Genomic DNA, 20111 nt, shown 5'->3' on the forward strand with positions numbered 1-20111 from the left:
ATATATTCAGTACAGATGCAATATTTTGAAAACCATTTTTAATGGGTGGTTGGTTAAATCCGTATTTGCAAACTGGTGGATTCAGAAGGCTGACTATACAGATAGCTGTCCTATCTATACAGAGTCAATGAAAAAATTATATTAAATAAAGCCAGGTAAGGGTAGAAGGAAAGGAGTGCTCAAGGGTGGATGCTTGAATAACCAAATGCCATCACAGGCAAAGGAGTTGTGGTTTATCACCAAGAACACTAGGTGGTCACTTAATCTGGTGTTTAAGCAACTAAGGAAGTAGAGACATTGTGGTGGCTGTGGCTGGAGGAGATGAGGGTCCACCACAGCTCATATTCATAGAGGAAGCTCACTGTGATTTCTCTGTGGATCCATCAGATGCACAGAGCCATGGTCCCTTGGGGGCTGTCGGATACTTTTTTCTATACAGGTTTTGATTAAGGCAACTCCCCTGCTGACAGATCTACTTTCCTTTTCTCTCCTCTCCTTGTTGGACTGACTGCTTTGTGCCAGATTGAATTGTGGTTTTCCTCGTGGCCACAGCTATATTTTGCCTTAATTTTTGAGATGGCTCAGAGTGTTCTTTATTCTACCTCCCCATCGGCTGGGTCTCCTGATATTTCCACTGAGCAAAATGGAGAGATTATAAACAAAGTCACCACTTCTAAAAAATCAGCAAAAGACTCTAGTACAGAATCCATAGCCCCAGTAGTCCATATTTTTTTTTAGCCACATCATGCAGTGCCTACAACAGTAAAATGAGGGTCACAGTGGACCTCTGCCTCCTAGGGTTTTGTTAGGTAGATGCAATAGATGGTAACATAAGCTACTACAGACTATACCTGGCATGTATCAAACAGAATATGTGATGTTAAGTAAAGAAAATCCATCTAGCTTTTTCTTTTTCCCCCCATTAAACAACTCTTAAAAAGCCAAATAAAGTGTCTGTAAAAATTAACAAATTCAGTGTTAACCAAAGAATCACCCAAGGACAAGTGACATTTGTCTGGAAAAAAAAGTTATTGTGGCATACTTATAATCATTCTTAAATTTGGAAAGGAACAAATGAAAAGAAAGGTTAGGGCTTGGGGGTATAGGTCAGTGGTGAGCACATGCCCTAGGTTTAATCCCCAGCACAAAACAAACAAACAAACAAATAGATGTTTCAGATTAAACAACTGCCCAGCTTCCCACCCTAATACCTTCTAAAGTCAGAGAACAAGATCTTGATGGTCCCTAACATATTTATTCTTCCCGCGAGCTTTATCCTTCAGCATTTACACACGTTCCTGCTGGTCTATGTCTGGGTGTCGTCCCCTGAGGAGTTTGGGGTCTGTCTCATAGCACTGTATTTCCTGGATAGAGAAGAAATCAGTGCTATGAAAACTCTCTTCACACTGTTGCTCAGACTGAATTCCCAATTTAATTTTAGGTCAACAATGCAAAGGGTAAAGAGGAATCCCCGGCCAACGTTCCACAGCATCTGAACTACTCCGAATATGAGATGGAATCCTCTACCTGAAAATCATTGTACATTTGTCTAATATATGGGGAAAATAAGTTAACTAAGCAAAACCCTTTACACTGAGGTCAAGAGATATCAGGATGCCTGTAGTGGCAGAAGTGTGAGGAACATCTGGTCTACCCCAGTCATTTTGTAGAAAAGCAGGGAAATAGAAGGCACAGAGAACTTCCACAGCTAAGGCACAGCATCAAAACACCGCCTTCCAGCTTCCAAGTACCTCCCTGGGATGGTCCTCCCTCCCCTCAGTCTACAGCAGAGAACAAGTCAAGCTGGTTTGAAACTTGCCTGGACAACCAGAAACACCTGGCTCACCTGCCTGTCCCATGATTTGCAAGCAAAACCTGCACCATAAATCTCAGCTTCATACTGCTCCAAGCAGCTTCAACCCCACTTTCTGGGTTCTGTCTTCCAAGGTACCACATTTCCTTGTCTTTTTTTGTGATGATATATTCTGTTGTCCTTATTAGCAAAGAATTACAACATCAAAGAACTGTAAGAGGCTACCTCCAACTTCCCACCCTGACTCTGGCCCCTGCACCCCCATTCTCCACTTAGAAACCAGTCTCCTGTTACTTTTTCAGAGAATGTGGGATATGTGAACAGGTATTAAGCTTAACCAGCAGAGCACATTGCCTCCCCTTCCTTAACCATTTATAAGCGCATCCAGTTTCCAAAACACCAGATCATTTTTCAGGTTAATGACTACAGGAACTACTAGTTTTATTGATTTTTTTTTTCTGACCTGAGAATGCAAAATGAGTCCATCCTCTTTAGTTGCTCCCCTTTAAACCTTCTGGAGACTGACACAGCTACACTGAATTCTATTTTGCCCACGGAGGATCAGCTGCATTATTGTTTCCATCATTTTGAGTAGGTGGACATGGCACAGACAATTTTAGGTTTCCGGGTTCTGGTGCCAGGAGGAATTGAGAAGGTATAAAGTTCAAGTGCCTTCAAAGTGATTAAAATAAGCAGATCAGGAGCTCTAGGCCACTCCCACCTCCCACAGAGAATTTCATCTGGAGCCTCCACAGCACTCCCAGTTCCCAAACTTCAGAGGAGTGAGGAACTTCAGCCCTCATCGCTAATAAACTTCACAGAGTCCCTCTCTCACCACCATCACCTAATGGTGTCTCTGGTCACCTGGGAGTTTCAGCAGGTTCCAGGCCATTTTCCAAGCTGACATCTGTCTGCACCATCTCCTGTTTCAGTTCTCCGATCTCCGAGGCGATTGTGTCAATGAGCTATTGAGAGACAAAAATAGTATGACGTCAGGAAGTGCAGAGGCGTGGCACGTCCACAGGCCTGGGGAGCTCTGGCACTTCCACAGGAACAGAAATGACCACCTATTTTTTTTTTTAAATCTTGGTTCTGTGAATTTCCTCTAAATAGGAAAAAAAAGGGGGGGGGGGACAGCTTCCCCTTAAAAAGGGGAAGAACTTAGGTTTCAGTATTGGGAAAGAATTTAAGAGTTTAGTGTTATAATAATGAAAAGAATATGACACCCAGTTTGGTTGCTCAACACAAATACAGAGAGGAATAACTAAATTCTACTAAAACCAGGCCTCCATGTTCATTTTTGTCAAAAGGAATTCTCTGTGTTAAAATTTTTATAATCAATATTTGGGTTATAGAAATAAATTTATTTAAAAGACATACACCAGGGCTGGGGATGTAGTGCAGAGGCTCTTGCCTAGCATGTGCCAGACCCTGAGTTTGATCCCTAGAACTGAAAAAAGATAAGAAAAGACAGGTCACATGTTGCTTACAAATTGAATTTTGAAGATGTTAAAATTACAAAATTATTTTTCACGTCACTTACAAATTAACTTTCTAAGACTTTAAAATTATAAAATTATTTATCTCTCTCTCCTTCTTTAAAGTACTGGGGATTGAACACAGGGCCTTGCAAAAATACTGGGTAAGCACTCTACCACTGAGCTACATCCTCAGCCCTGCATTTTTGGTGATGGGGTGAGAGGAGTTACCTGAAGATTAAACCCAGGAGTGCTTTACAAACACTGAGCTACATCCCCACTCATTTTCTTTCTTTCTTTTTTTTTTTAAAGTTTATTTTGAGACAGTGTCTTCCTAATTTCTGAGAATCTTGCTAAGTTATTGAGGCTGGCCTCAAACTTGTGATCTTCCTATCAGCCTCCCAAGTTGCTGGAATTACAGGTGTGCACTCTTGCATTTGTTTTTTTTTTTTTTTTTTTAAGTGAGAGAAAGGCTACTTGGGGTAGCCTGCACCTGTAGCCATCTACTCAGGAGGCTGAAGCAGGAGGAACATTTGAATCCAGGAGTTCAAGACCAGTTTGGCTAACAGAGCGAAACTCTGTCTCTTAAAATAAATATGTGAATAAAATAGATAAAATTTTAAGAAATAAAACTAAATGATAGAAAACAGGGAAAAGGGAAGGACTGGAAAAGGACTGATTGGGTCTGAGATTGTGTTAGTGGTGGTAGGTGAGTCATTGAGCACCTAAGGAGAAAGGTGGAAGGAACCTGACCATTTCTTGGAAAAGATTTCTATTGTCCTGTGTGCCCTACCCATGAAATTGTGAAAGGGCTGCATCTGACCCTGAAGGCTGATGCAGGGCCTGGTACATGCCAGGCAAAGGCTCTATCATTGAATACATTCCCAGCTCCTCTTTATTGGCATCTTCTATACATTCTTAAGTGTCTAGAAGTGTAGAAGAGCTGTTCAAGTTTGTTACTCTCTCACTATTTTTTGAAAGTGTTGTTATTTTTCATATGGGATTGTGTTAGCATCTAATAGGCCTATTACCGCTTCTCTAGAAACAACAATAACAACAACAACAAAAATTGGCTGGGTGTGGTGGCACATGCCTCTAATCTCAGCTATTTGTTGGGCTGAGGCAGAAGGATCACAAGTTCAAGGTCAGCCTGGATAACTGAAATCTTACCTCAAATGAACAAACAAACAAAAAGTGAGGGGCTGTTAGGAATATGACTAAGAGGTAGAAATCCCCTGAGTTCAAACCCTAGTGGCTCCCCCAAATACAATAAATAAAATAAATAAAAATTTAAAAAACATTTACAATTTTAATTTTACTTTCTAATATGGCAAATATCTATAGACATAATTTACATGAATATAAGTCTTTTGGGGTACTTTTTTTTTTCAGTGTTGGAAATTGAATCCAGGGCCTTATACACGCTAGGTAAATGTTCTACCACTAAGCTACATCCTCCCCCATTTTTATTTTTTATTTTGAGACAGGACCTCACTAGTTTGCCCAGACTGGTCTCAAACTTGAGATTCTCCTGCCTCAGCCTTCCAAGTAGCTAGGATTACAGGTGTGCACCACCATGTCTGGCAGTCCTCAATAATTTTTAAGCATGTCAAGGGATTCTGAGATTAAAAAGTTTGAAACTACTATTCTAGCCAAAAATAAATGTTCTTTTGTCTTAAGTAGCAGCTTATATTTCACCCAGACTCAAGGTGAAATGCTTCATTTGAGCTTATAGGCTCAAATAGAAAAAAAAAAATGACTCAATCCATTTATTCATTAATTTAATAAACCTATATGGGAACCCACTTCATGCCAGTCACTATAAATGAAGAGTAAGGCTGAGAAGATCTCAATTTTCATGGAGATGACATTCCAATGGAGTCGACAGACCATAGCAATGAACACTGAGAAGTTCCAGAATGAAGATAGTTCAGGGTGATGCTATAGGAAGCAGCTAAGGGGCCATGCTACTTAGTGTGGGTTCATCAGGAACAGATCTTTGTGCAAGTGGTAGAATCCTGAATGACAAGAGAACATGATAAGATCAAAGGAAGAGTCCACCAAACCAAGTTCCAGAGCCTGGGGAAGTATGCAGAAAAATCAGCAGACAGGTACCAGATCTTCCCTAGCTTTCAGATCTCAGTATTCATAAATTTTAGCATCCTGTGATAAGAACTATTGTGGGGATTTAAATGGGGAAATCACTTTTTATTTTATTTTGTTTTATGGTCTAAAAAGATTGTTTTTTGGGGGTTGGGGTTGTAGCTCAGTGGTAGAACACTCTCCTAGCATGCACAAGGTCCTGGGTTTGATGAATCCGCAGCATGGGGGTTGGAAGTAAAAGCTCATCTTGGATTCTGGCTAGAGATGGTTTGTAAGAGCAAAAGGAGAACATAAGACCAGTTAGGAGCAAATGCAGTGACCCAGGCAAAAGACAATATTGTCTTAAGAGAAAGGGGAGTAGTAGAAACAGAAAGAAGGGGAAAATCCAGAAACAACTTGCTATAGAAGTTGATGGGTTGAATGTGGAGGTGGTGGAAAGGAAAGGATCAAGGATGACACCTAAGTTTTTGATTTGAGAAATTAAATCGCAATGCCCTTGACTGACCTGAGGAAGAATGAAGAATGATTAGGCTTGTAGGGAAAATCTGTAGAGTAAGACTTTGGGCAAGCTAAATTTTAATTCAGTTGCTTATTATCAGATAAATCTGTTCAGTAGTCTTGACATTCAGGATGGTAATATTTATACATTTAGAAGTTATTGGCCTATATGTCACTCCGTGACAGGGAGAGATTATCTAAGGATAGAATATCCATGGAGAAGGGATCCCTGAAAATAGCCCTAAGTACACCCAATTTGTAGAGGTCAGAAAATAGAGAAGTCAGCCAAGTTCTTCATGCTTGATGCATCCCTTTTGTGTGTGTGTGACTGGAGTGAGGACTGTGGGTGGAGCTTCCAGAAGCACTGGGGCTTTGGGAGAGAAAAGAATCAGGAGATCCCATTTCATACACATCAAAGTAACAACAACAAAAAAAAAGTCTGACGATTCCAGGATATGGGGAAAGAGGATCTTCCTTATGCAGTTGGAGAAATGTTATTCACAGGCCCACTTTGGAAAGCAATTTGGAAATATTTTTAGGGTCGAAGATATAGAAACCTAGGTATGTATCTAGAGAAATCCTTGCACGTGGGCACAAGGAGAACTTTACAAGAATATTTGCTGCACTATTATTTGCAAAAGCACAAATTTTAAGCACCCAAATGTTCATCAAAGGAAAGCAGATAAGATGCAGAATATACATATTATATACAATTAATGAATCAGAGCTATATATATATAATATAATATAATATAATATATAATATATATAATATAAAGAGAGGTAAAAATTCAAAAAGCTTTTTTAAAAGAAAAAAAAGGCAAAACAAGTATTATATTGAGTATATAAGGTTTAACACTCTGGAAAACTGAGCTAGGTATTATTTACACACATAGATGTAAAGGCTATCCCAATATGTATAGAGATTATAATCCTAATCCTAGTGGTTAACTCTAGGTAGACAAAATGGATGCAGATGTTCACAGGTATTGTGCTCAGTCACTTGTGGGGTTTTATTTCTTAAAAACAAAACAGCAACATAAGATTGGATAACTAAAAAGAACCAATAAAGAAAAGATTTGATTGAGCTGAGCAATAGGTGTTGCAGTATTACGTGTGATTTTTCTATATGCTTAAAATGTACCATAATCAAAATTATTAGGAAAATAAGAAAAAGAGAATGGATGCATAGGAGAATGGAAGATGACACCAAGGAAGGAGAGTCTGGGTGCCTCTATTAAAGCCCCACCACACTAAGGTTGGGTCCCCTTCACTGTTACAGCTATGCTCTAAACAAGAGAGCATCCTTGGCCCGTTAGGAAGCAGAGAACACTGCCCAGTCCAGGGCCATCCATGGCCTGTGGCAAACCTTATAGAGAGGATTCTCAACTTGGCAGGAATACAAGTCACTAGGTCACCTCTCCACCCTTTAGTCAACCTACGGCTGCCATATTGATTTGAACCAAAAAAAAAAAATCCCTAGTAGCCTTCCCCAGAAGAGGTAGTCCATCCCTTCCAGCTAGATCCCTTCCAACTGTATCCTCCAGATATAGCTCTTACTGACACCTTTGGCTGCATCTCTAACCCTCCATTTTCCATTTATACTTTCTTCTCTATACCTAGCCATACACAAGAAAAATCAATGTGGGGGGCTGGGGTTGTGGCTCAGTGTTAGAGCACTTGCCTGGCGTGAGGCACTGGGTTTGATCCTCAACACCACATATAAATAAAAATAAAGATATTGTGTCCACCTAAAAGTAAAAAAAAAATTAAAACAAACAAACAAACAATGTGGCTTTTATTCAGCACTGGGATAGTAAATCACCACTAAGGCCATTTATCTATAGTGCAGTGACCCTGAGACACAAAGGTGGACAGAGGTTGTGCCTGGCTGGATCACTATGGGACCCTTCCCTACCAGATGAAGGCTTTTGTTTTTTCAGTCCCCTCTATCTTTTTCCTCCCCCTTTATTCAATCCTGAGTCACCTGCCTCAGAGGCATTTGCTAAGAGACCAGAGTTTAATGTCCCAAGGTCAGGCCTTTCAGAATTATGTTTATATACTCATAAGGCCCCTCCACCAGCAAGTTACCATCACAAAACATTCTTTCCTCTCTGAGGTCATTCCCAGGTCCCACTAATTGTATTTCAGGTGTTCCCAACATTGTTTCTTGATAAATTTGTACTTATGTGTATGTTCTTAATTTCTATTGACTTTTCCTCTCATCCTTTATACTTGGTTCTTTCTAATTTCATTCTTTGAGGAAAACCAGAGAGAACTTCTCACCCACCAACAGGTACCAGTTTTAACCTAAGGTTTTCCAAGTTAAAGCCGTTGGTGAGGCTAGGGTTGTGGCTCAGTGGTAGAGCACTCGCCTAGCACATGCAAGGCCCTGAGTTCGATTCTAGCACCACATAAAAATAAATAAATTTAAAATAGAGGCATTGTGTCCAGCTGCAAATAAAAAAAAGCCATTGGCAACTCAATGTAAGTTATTTATCACAGTTGGTGCAATTAACTGAAATTTTTTAAAATCCACTTACGCAAAGATCCCAACACATCCTTGCACCTAGAATGCCTTCAAGGAAGGAGGGGGGCTGGCAAATCATCTACAAAGCTGGTGAGTAAGTTCTGCTTCCTACAACTCTGCTTGGCCACCCAGGAAGTATGTGAACCCCTGGGAAGGTGACCACAGAGACTAGCAGCTGTTCTTTGGTGCAGTCAGAGGGTGAGGCAGGAAACCAGGTTGTCAGGGCACAAAGTTGGTGAGACAGTAGTTCTTAGGCCTCGAATCCACAAAACCATGTGATGACAAAGACCGTAATCCTGGCTATTTGCTTTTCCCTGTAGAGACACACAGCAAGACTCATAAAACAAAGAGGTGGTGTGCTTAGGTCTGAGTCATAGCTCAGTGGTAGAATACTTGCCTAATATGAGTGAGGGCCTGAACTTGATCCCCAGCACTGCAAAAAGTAAAATAAAATAAAGCAAAATAGATGAGATACTGGGGAAGAGAAAGGGCTGTTGGTATGGCTGGGGACTGCTGAGAAAGAAACCAGAGGGAAAGGCCAAGTGGTGAAGAGAAGAGAGAGGAAGGCAGGCCATGGTTGGGTGTCCCTTATTCTACTCAGAAATCCAGTGTCCTTAGGCTCCCTAACTTGAGAGCATTCATGCCTAACAAACCATGAGATATTCAGTGGGTGAAGTGGAAGAATAATCTGGGAAGGAACAGGTTCTTTCCCAGCCCTTTGAGGTCACACCCAGGGCTGGGCCTGGACAAGGCCAGGCCTGCCACTCTCCAGTTTGGTGCAGGAGTCTGCGTTAATTTGTACCATTTTATAATCATTCTGGGTAATCTCTCCCTATGGCAGGAGAAACAGCAAACTTGTACAGTTTCAAGGTGGTCTGTACTTTGGTAGTGTGAAGTAATGGTGGTGAGCACAACAGCTTTGAGCTCAGGGAGCCCCATCTTCAAGTCCTGTCTCAGCCTCCCCTGTAGGCTGGACCACCTTGGGTGAGAGAAGAACCCATCCACCCATTTGGGTGCCCTCATCCTTAAATCTCCAAAGTAAAGGCTGGTACAATGAGGTGTGGGTGGAGCTAGAGGGTTAAATAAGACAGTAAGATTTAAAAGCTTTGAAACAGGCATCTAAGTGCTGCCTGATTTCTTTCCTATATAAATTCTCTCTTAATTTTGGCAATTATTAGTAAGCAGAAAGCTAACACTAAAACACTTAAAACAGACTTATACACTTCCCAGACTGAAAAAAAAAAGGCCATTTAATCTTCAGCTATAAAGGCCTAGAACTACAAAAGTCAGTTTCAGTGGGCCCCCAATCTCCCTTTGACTGTGTGCCCAAGTCTCTAATCTAGAGATTTGCCCACTAGGAGTCAATTTTCCTCTGATGGGGAGAAAAGGCAGGAGGAGGGAAAAGGGTGGGACCCCAAATCTTGTTTTCTTCCTTTTAGGGTTAGATAAAAGGAGAAAATGTCTCTTGAAGGTCAAGTAAAAATAAAACAAGAAAGCGCTTATAGAGCAAGTTCTGATACAGTGCTTTTCAGATTCCTGGTTTCACTCAGGAATGTTATCAGCGGTTTGAAAGGGATGTGTAGCTGATATGATGAAGACTTGAAACTAGGGTGTGGGAAAAGTCAAGTGCTTGGCTCCCAGCTCTGAAATTTATTCTATTCCCCAACTACATCCACTTGGTCTTGGGGTATTGTGGGCTTTTACAATTCCAGAATCTGCACTGTGGGATTAGACCCATCTCCAGGACCTAGAAAATCACATGACCTACACAATTCCCTCTCCTATCTGCTTCATCATGGTCTGGAGGGTATGGCCCATGCTGTTTTTTTCTAAAGTCATCTGGAAAATAATGGACTTATTCCAAACTTTCAAATAATTTTTGCCAACAGGAACCATCATCATGGGAACAAAAAATTAATGGAGGTTTCCTGCCCCTCCTCTTTTAGCAGAGTACCTGGAGAATGATGCTGGGGCATCTCAGAGGAATATTGCCTTTTAAGTACTTTGTGAGGATTGGGGATGTAGCTCAGTGGCAAAGCACATGCTTACCATGTGTAAGGCCCTGGGTTCAACCCCAGACAATGCCAAAAAATACAAAAAAACCACAACATATAAATGTCAAGGGTGTTTGCATTTATATTCTTGAAATTTAATTATAATTACACACATAATATAAGAATATATTCCCATTGAAAAAAATGAATTATCATAGTTACAACTAATTTCCACTGACCATCACTCATATTCCCTTTCACCTTCTTAGAGGCAAACCACTATTGGGTCTGTCATTCTTTTTTTTTTTTCTTTTTTTTAAAGAGAGAGAGAGAATTTTTTTAATATTTGTTTTTTTTAGTTTTCGGCGGACACAGCATCTTTGTTTGGATGTGGTGCTGAGGATCGAACCCAGGCCACACGCATGCCAGGCGAGTGCGCTACCGCTTGAGCCACATCCCCAGCCCTGGGTCTGTCATTCTTGAGTGATATCACTGAGTGGTATCACTCTGTGTTTTTTTTCCACCCAAAGGAACTGTATTGATGATGTATTCTTCTGTAGCTTGCTAATTTCAGTCTACAAAACGTGGGACATTTATCCACATTGATACACGAAGCCCTCGTTCATCTATTTTAGTGGAAATCATTTTCCACCATGAGGATATACCACAATCTGCATATCCATTCTATGTTGATAGATACTAGTCATTTTCAATGTTCTGCTTTCTCCAGCAGGGTTGCAATGAACAATGTTGTCTGTGCTCCCTTGTACACCACATGAAACCTCAAATAAAATGTCAAGGCTGATATAAATGGTGCTATACCACTATCTGGGTGGTTGTGAGCTTCTATACTGCCTCTGCCATTTTTGAAAATGTCCATGACACTTGTTTGATATCTGATTTTTAAACTTTGGCCAATCTGATAAGTACAAGTGATTTTTGTTTTATATTGTTTTAATTTATTTCTGCCCTATTGGTGTTTTTGTTGTCTATTTGGGTTTTTTTCCCCCTGAGGAACTACCTGCTCATCTATCTGTTGCTCATTTTCAGATTTCTTTGCTTTTCTTGCTAAATTGGATAAGCTGTGAATATGAATCCATTGTCTCATATATTTCAAACACTTTCACTAAAACTGTTTTTATGTCTGTTTTTATGTCCTAAGCTTTTAATGATAACAAAATTAATCAAAGTTTTCACTATGACTTTTGCTTATTGACCCATGTCCAAGAAGATATTTCTTATCTTAAAGTAATAAACAGTCTCTTCTACTTACTACTAAGAAATATACAATTTTGCTTATTTAAAGATGATAGATTCAGTTATCTGTAGGCCTTTCATTCATCTGGATTTTAATTTTGTGTGTGGTGTAAGCTGAGAACTATGAGGTAACTAAAATATGGCTGGAGCTAGGATTCCCAAACCCCTAAGCATCTAAGCCCTGCATTCTGCCATTTCAGGTATCTTCTACAGGCCAGAAATGTGCACAGGGGCCTACGTTTTGGGTTTTCACAAAGATTTGGGGTATCTCAGTAGGTAGAACTTTGCCCTTAATTTTTTATTCCAAGTGGAATGCAAATGAACTCAACAACATTCAGGCAATAGTCCATCTTAGCCCTATTGATTGAAAACATCAACTTAATCAAACTAGAACCTTCTGTTTACCAAAAAGCAAAATTTCTATCTTTTTATTCCATTTTCTACTTCAGAATTTAAAAAATAAAAAGCAATATCCTTCCAATAACACAGTTATGTAGAGAAAATGGTAATCATTAAACCCGATTCTATCCTCTGAGCTAAGTGAAAGTAGTGGTTTGAGGTGAATAACTTTCCATTTTTAGCTCAAAGTAGTAAACAGTACAATCTAAGGGAAACGAATACAAATGAATAATTTAATCTTTAGGAGGAAAATTCTGATGACCTGCTTAGCTTGTTGGAATTCCTTTATCTCTGCTGCTTCGAGGAGCAGTGTGTCTTTGAGTAAACAATTAGACCATTTAAATACCCTCATCCATAAATGGAGGGTATGATGAGGCTGTGTCAGAGTTCACTGAGGTAACGAGGCAAAGCCCTTAGCAGATGTGCAACTTTAATATTTGATGTTTTTTTGTGTGTGTGGTTGGAGGGCTTAGCACTTTATATCATCTCCACCAGGGACTTGGACAGGCCACCTTTGCACTGACTCTTCCATTGGGCCTGCAGATGCCTACTGGGTAACTAAAGGCAGGATAAAACTTGGCATCTCTTTCTTCATTGATATCTGTCCCCTTTGTTATTTTAACCTTTGGCTCTGCTTATAGGCATATCCATCACTCAAGGAGTGTAATACAGGTTTTATTAGCCCTAAATTTATCTAGATTATCTCACCCTCCTTCAAGACTGAGGACAATAAGATAAGGTTATTTTCAAAATTTGCAGAAATATTCAACTGACAGCGTTTACAATGTCCTGTTCCAGACCCCTTGGGTAGCCTAGAAATCTCCAGTCATTGTTCTACACCTTCCAGGAATAGTGGAGCCTTGCAGAAAGATCACCTCATGGTAATGTCCTCCTAGAAGCAATCACCTCATGAGAAACAAGTTGCTCCCTTCCTGGATCACAGGTCTAGCAGAATAACATCCTAAGAAGCAAATGATAAGAACATCTACAGAATCCCCTAGCAGAACTCAACTAAGATAATGATCAACCAGGTCACATTTTGATCAAGCCTACTCAATTATGCATATCTCTTGCCTCCTGCCCAATTTTTGTTCCTCTATTTAAACCTAAAGCTCTTGTCAGTGCCTCATAAACAAGACTGAGATATTTGCTCTCACTTTGCCCTTCCCAACATGGCCATATTAAAGGAATTAAAATTCCTTTCTTGCTTTTTACCATTACTATTTTTGGGGTGAGTGGCCGAACCTGATTTGTTGGGACCTACCTAAGTACTCTGGTAGTATACTCACTGATGACAGAAAAGTGAGAGGTCTAGAAGTGAAGGGTTCTAGAACTGTTGGGTGGGACTGAGGTGACAGAATGTGTTGACAGTATCAGCTTGGGACATGAGTCCTTGTGCAGTGCTGGTGAGGGAGACCTTCACCTCACATGGTCCCCACGGGCACTTTAAATCCACAGGGACAGAGGGTCTGAGAAGCATGATACAATGGATAATCTGTTTGAAATTAGAGGAGCCCCAGAAAATTAAGAACTCATTGTTCCTGTGTATGATGACACCACAAGATGTTGAACCAGAGTCCGTGGTTCTGGCCTGCTGGATATTCCTGAGATCTATACATCAGACTTCACTAGTACTTCCACCACAAGGGACCTCTCCTACTTAGGAAGAAGTATGGTCAAGCCAAGAGAACCTCTCCTACACAATTGACTCCATATCCTTTACCAGAAGAGGCAACCAGATTACTAGTATCAGCTTTGTCTGATAGATAAAGACGAACAAGGAACCTCAGAGTCAGTCTTTGACCAATAACTGATGGGAGCTGGGTATAAATACTCCATTTCCCTCACTCCTCACTGGGACCACTTTATCCTGAAGCTCCCTTTAAAATGGGTAATATTTGATATCTAAGATGATATTGAAGCCTGATCTGATCTCTTTCCCCAGATCCAACCTTCTTGCTACTGTGAGTTTCTCTCGGGAACACTTCAAATAAAATCTTCAGTTCTGACTCTGTTAACCGAACACATTCTCCAACCTATATGTTGGCCACTGGAGGTGACGGGCCTGTCTGTGGGTTATTGTGGAGCCAGGTATGCTTCCCAATGGCCAGTACCTGTAAATAAATTCCACAGTGCAGGAATGTTGGTTTTTAGTCGACTACTGTATACTCTGAGTTCAGGGCAGGCTGTGGCACATATTAGTTGTGGAATGAATTGACTACTCTTCCCTCTTCCACCTTCCTCTTGGTAACTTCCCTGTTTATTTGCCTTCCTGATAGGGGGTAAGTCAGGACACAGAGGAGTCAGAGCTCTGGCCAGTCCATTATAAACACAGCTAGACAGGATAGAGAAGTAGCTGAAATGGTGAAGATACTGATAAAACAATAAAAAAGAAACTGCTGAAGATTTTTCAGTTGTTTTCCACCAAAAGGCATCTTTAAAGATGTTGAAGTTCTCTTCTGATCTCAGTGAAGCTTCTAACAAATAACAGAGACCTACATTGGCCTCACCTTGCTAGACGCTCCTGACCAATATGGTGGAGGCTCTGAAGGGCTGGGAGGACGGTGGCTAGGGATGTGCCACTGATTCAGTGAACTTCCAGAGGCCAAACCCAGAGATTTTTTTTTTCCTTTTAAAGTAACGTTCGAAATTCTCCTAAAGAACACATACTTTCGTATAGCCTTCAAGTAAGTGCTTCCAAAGAAAAATAGAAAAAAAACATTTTTAAAAGGATACATTTGGCATCTATAGTTCAATATATGAAATGCAGAAGCAGCTTTGAGGCCTATCTTGAAGCAGTCATTCTACTGGGGCCTTGTTTTATTTTGTTGGTTGTTGAAGGATCAGTTTTGTGTTAGATTTTTCAGTGACCTCAGAAGTCCTATAGCACCATATTTCTGCTTCTGACTTTACATTTTAAGGTTCAGTAATAAGTTACATGATAGAAGCACCAGGAAAAATAACAATTTTTTTTTCTTTCTGAGAGTTGTCCTTGATGTTTTCTACAGCACTGGTTAGTTTTAGCATTTGTGTTTTAAGCTTGATTTTTTACTTTTTGTTTTATACTTTCCAAGAAGTATTTATAGAGTATGTATTAAGCATCAGGCTTTGGAGTTACAATAGGGAAGAAAACAAAACCATCAAGTGGCCCATCAAATTTGTGATACTATTAATTAGAAGACACACTTTTATCCTCTATGCCATCAAGAAAAAACATCTGTCCATATTACACCTGATGGACTCTAGAAAACAAGGATTTGAGATGATAAGTTGTGAAAATCTTAGAAATCTTAGAATTGAAATGCACTGATCAATGTCTCCATGGGGCTCAAGTTGAGGAGGCCCCTGGTTGTACGGATTGAATGTTGGGGTTGTTTGGTTGCTTTTAGTGACAAGCATGTGAGTGGGGACTAGCATCCTGGAATTTACAAAATAGGGCTGGCAAGATGACCAACTGTCCAGGTCCCATTCCAGATGTGACCAGTGCTCTCTCCCCACTGGGATTTGGCCATGGTCATGGCTGGAAGTCTGAGGAGAACAAATTCCTGCATAGTAGGAAGCACCTCTTCCCCAGCTTCCTAGGGAAACACAAAGCCTGCAGTCCATTCCAATAAGAAATGAGAAATAAAAGCTGACTATAGCACCCTGTTAGCCTGCCAGCTTTCAGAGAAACTCCTTTGGAAAGTAGCTTGGGTAGGTTCACCATGAAGATCAACCTTATGCCAAACTTGGGAAAAAAACCCTCTTTTAAAATTACAGTTGGGCACTGACAAGACTATTTAAGGTTCATCCAAGATATCATTTTGTTTGAGTCTTACTTGAATTAAGATCCAGACTCTATAAGTCAATAAAATCAGATACTAATTTGTGGAAGACTGATAAACCACAAATGATATTTGTTTGATAAAAAACAGAACCCCAAAGATTTTGGTTTCATTGTCCTGAACATCTTTAGCCAATTTTGTATTAGGTTAAACTACATGAAATTTCATTGTTTATAGGTCAAAAAGTTGAATGTTGGCAATATCCAGGTTAGATATAAAAAGCTGGTTCACAGGAGATGTTAAAGCAGGATCAGGAGACTAATTTTTTACCCACTGAATCTATTAACCAGTTTCTGCCATCTGGAATCAGCTTTAATATGCTACTGATTGACTCATTAATGAGTCTAAATCAATCTTTGAAACACACACTCACTGTCTGTTTTGTGCTGCTATATCAGAACACCCAATACTGCATAATTTATACAGAGCAGAGATTTATTTCTGATAGTTCTGGCAGAAGATGGAAAGGCAAGAGACATGGATACAAGAGAGAGGAAGGGGCCAGATATCCTTATATCAGGAACACACTCGCTGGATTGGCATGAATACAATCAGGTCTGTTCTTCTGACCCAATGACCTCTTAAAGGTCACCTCTCAAGGCTGTTGCGTTGAGGATTGACGTTCCAACATATGAACTTTGGGGCACACACTCAAACCATAGCACTCCATTTGTATTAGAGTAACTTTTTTCATTTTTGAAAATTATCCCTAAACTTTGGGTCTGGTCATTATAAGAGATTTGCTAACTGTGGGACCCTAGTCTTGGGGGAAGGGAGGGCATTGCTTAACTCCTCTGGACTTTAGTTTCCTCAAGCATTAAATACATCAATGGGTTTCTAATACTTCTTCTGGCTCAAACTTTGGTCCCACTCTGCCTTTCCTGAATGCTATGGTGTGGACATAGTAATCATATTCACTTCCCTTTTTCCACTTTCTTACTGACAGCTGTCCTCATTGGACTTTCTACAAGCCCTAGTGGGAAAAGAATGACTCATCCTTTCTGGAAGGCAATCTGAATGTATATGTCAACATTTTAAGTATGAAAACTATTGCATGCAGTGTTTCTAACTATAGAAATTGACCCAAAGAAATAGTTAGACATATAAGGTAATGTTCTTGGCAGCATCATTTTTGAAAGTGAACAACTGATAAAGAACTAAATGTCTAATACCTGTGAACTGAGTAAATAAAGTGTGGTTCAGTAATATCACAGAATACTATGCATCCAAAAAAAATGGTGATTCTTGTATATGTTTCTTGAGATGCATAATCTATAGCCATGTATTGTATACTCACATATCAATATAACAACATGTTAAGCAGAAAAAACAAGTTGCAGAACAGTATGTGTTCTATGAGCCCACTTAGGTAGTATACGTAGGTGCATTTATGTATGGATTTATGTAGACTCACAGAATAAAAATCACATAGAGCATTAGTGTCAGGATGTTCGGTGGACTCATTTCTGGTGGAGCAATTATAGATGGGGCATTATAGTTATAGGTGATAGTATTTTTCTTTATACTTCTTTATTTCTCTGCAGCAAATCTTTCTTTTTTTCCCCTATGGTGGAATTAATAGAAAGCCTGGAGTTAATAGCGGAGGAATTAGATCAGTTTTATTCAGAACCCCTGGGCTTAGTGGTTTAATACTCAGGTGACAGGAGTTAACTTTTGCCATATAGAAGTTGAAAAACACAGGGAAAAAGATGTTGTGTCAATTATCATAGTTAAGTTATTGTCAGTTATCGTGTCCTTCGTGTCCTCTGCTCCCTGGTCCCCTCCTTCCCCAAATCTAGGGCTTTGCTCTTCAGAACTGTGCTCGGCTGTACTCCAGCCCATCTTCCTTTTTTCACTTGAAAATCTACTTAGTTATATACCAGGGTTGACTTCAATATGGAATCAGTTACTCTTCTTTCCAAAGCATTAGTTATGTGGCAGTTTTTTCCCCCCTAGTTAAAAAAAAACTGGGTTAACTCTGGGCTATAATTTTCCTTGTGCCTCACTGCACACTCCAAACACCTACTAATTTCAAATACACTAAGAGTTGAGGTCTGTATACTATGTAGCATTTCCCCAAATGTATTTCACCCAGAACTAGTAGTGTAGAACTTAAACAGGTGTAGACCTTAAAAGGTTGCTGCTCTTATAACACTGGAGACATCCCATGAAACCAACTAGGTTAAACACTTGATTAGACAAAGTTATCGTGGACTCCACAGAACTTTCTATACTTTCTACCTATTTGTGTAGGTCTCTGGGGAGGGAATAGAGTATGCAGGATTCCCCAGACCTACTGACCAGAGGACACTGCACTGATGACCATTTCTAGGAAGCAGGGCTCTGCAGAAATTCTTAAAGAAATGCTAACTTAAAGCACTGTCCCTGAAGACAGTAAATTCTGTATTTAGAATTTTGGTTTCAGATAAAATACAAAAGAAAACTGAAAAGAATGGAGTAAGAGTTCAAAGGAGAAGGAATTGCAAGAGGGCAAAAACCCACAACTTGCAATATCAAGATGAAAATTTCAAAGTAGGACAAGAAGAATTTTTTTCCTGTAAATTGAGAATTACAATGTCCTCAGAACACATATATGTGGTTTAAGGAAGGAAGAGGCAGAGGGACTATGAAAAGGGAATTTGGAACGTAAGCCAATCATGTCTAGATTGATCATTTTCAGTCTTGTGAAGACAATTAGTAACTTTGTGGTAGGGTCATGAATCACTGAGATTTGAAACTTACTGAAACTCAAATGGTTTTCTTCACCAGGAAGCTGAGCTTTGATGCACAAGTCTGCCATTTCAGACAGGGCATATGTAACAGGTACTATGAGTGTCCTGCCCACAGCCCTCAGAAGTCACTTCCCTCAGGCTGAGATGGCTTTCTACCACAAGCACTTAGAAGTCTCTGCCCAAGGACTCAGGATGTTCTGTGCCTGGGACTGAGTACAGAACAGACCAGAGGTGCTGGGGAGATAATACCCTAGGGCAGCTCTCAGCCAAGGACAGATGGGAGTTGGTGCATAAATACCCCAACTTCCTCACCTTTAGAAGGAAGTCTCACACGATCTCCCAGAGGGTCCAAGTGGGATTGAACCTGGTATTGGCTGCCTTTTCCTCCTGCCTCACCTTCTTATTCCCCTATCTGAGCTTCCTGTGATCATGTTCCAAACAGACTACAGTTGTCCAATAGTATCTACAGGAAACTGGTTCTCAGACTCCTCTTGCATACCAAATTCTATGGATGGTTAAGTCCCTTATATAAAATAACATAGCATTCACATATTACCTATGCACATCCTCCCGTACACTTTAAATCATGTCTAGATTACTTACACAATACGATGTTAATCCCCGTGATCCTAATAAAATGTCAATGCTACACAGAGTTGCTGTACTGTATTGTTTCAGAAATAATGACAAGCAAAAAAGATCTGTGCACATTTGGTACAGATGCAACCCCCCACCCCAGCCAACCCCCAGGGGCTGGCTGAATCTGTGGATGTGAAAATCAAGGATATGGAGGGCCAACTGTATGCTACATTTTCTTTATACTTCCATGACTGACCTGTAGGTTGATTCCATATCTTGGCTATTATGAATAATGGAAGAGTAGGAACCTCTCTGACATACTGATTTCATGTCCTTTGGATATATACCCAGTGGGAGGACTGAAAAAATTTTGACTGAAAATCATAAAGCACTGATGAAAGAAATTGATGGCTTGTGAATAAATGAACAGATATTTCATGCTCATGGATTACATGAATTAATACTGTCAAAATGTTTATATTTCCCATAGCTATCTAAATATTCAATGCAATCACTATCAAAATACCAATGATGGGGCTGGGGTTGTGGCTCAGTGGTATAGCACTCGCCTAGCATGCACGAGGCACTGGGTTCGATCCTCAGCACCACATAAATGTAAAATAAAGATATCAGTCCACCTAAAACTAAAAAATGAATATTTTTTTAAAATACCAATGACATTCTTCACAGGCATAGAAAGAACAATCCTAAAATTCATGTTGAACCATAAAAGATATTGAAAAGCCAAAAGCAAACTTGAACAAAGCTGCAAGTATTACACACTCTGACCTCAGAATATACTAAAAAGTTATAGTACTCAAAACAATGTGCTTTGATATAAAAACAAACACGCAGAAAGATGAAACAGAACATAGAGCCCAGAAATAAACTCTCACACTTACAG

General features: G+C 39.9%; 1 protein-coding gene across 3 annotated transcripts in view; it reads right to left on the bottom strand.

Annotated features, from left to right (window-relative positions):
- Rin2 (Ras and Rab interactor 2) overlaps positions 1–20111 on the bottom strand; it is a 219159-nt gene that overhangs the window by 62636 nt on the left and 136412 nt on the right. For 2 of the 3 annotated variants that reach the window (XM_077799515.1, XM_026400708.2), the window contains one exon: positions 2678–2778. In XM_077799515.1, the coding sequence (XP_077655641.1) occupies positions 2678–2778 (101 nt within the window). Of the gene's footprint in view, positions 1–2276; positions 2461–2677; positions 2779–20111 lie in introns of those variants that run through there. The other variant, XM_026400709.2, reaches the window with a different exon arrangement.

This window comes from Urocitellus parryii, chromosome 6 (genome assembly GCF_045843805.1).
Source record: "Urocitellus parryii isolate mUroPar1 chromosome 6, mUroPar1.hap1, whole genome shotgun sequence".
NCBI lineage: Eukaryota > Metazoa > Chordata > Mammalia > Rodentia > Sciuridae > Urocitellus > Urocitellus parryii.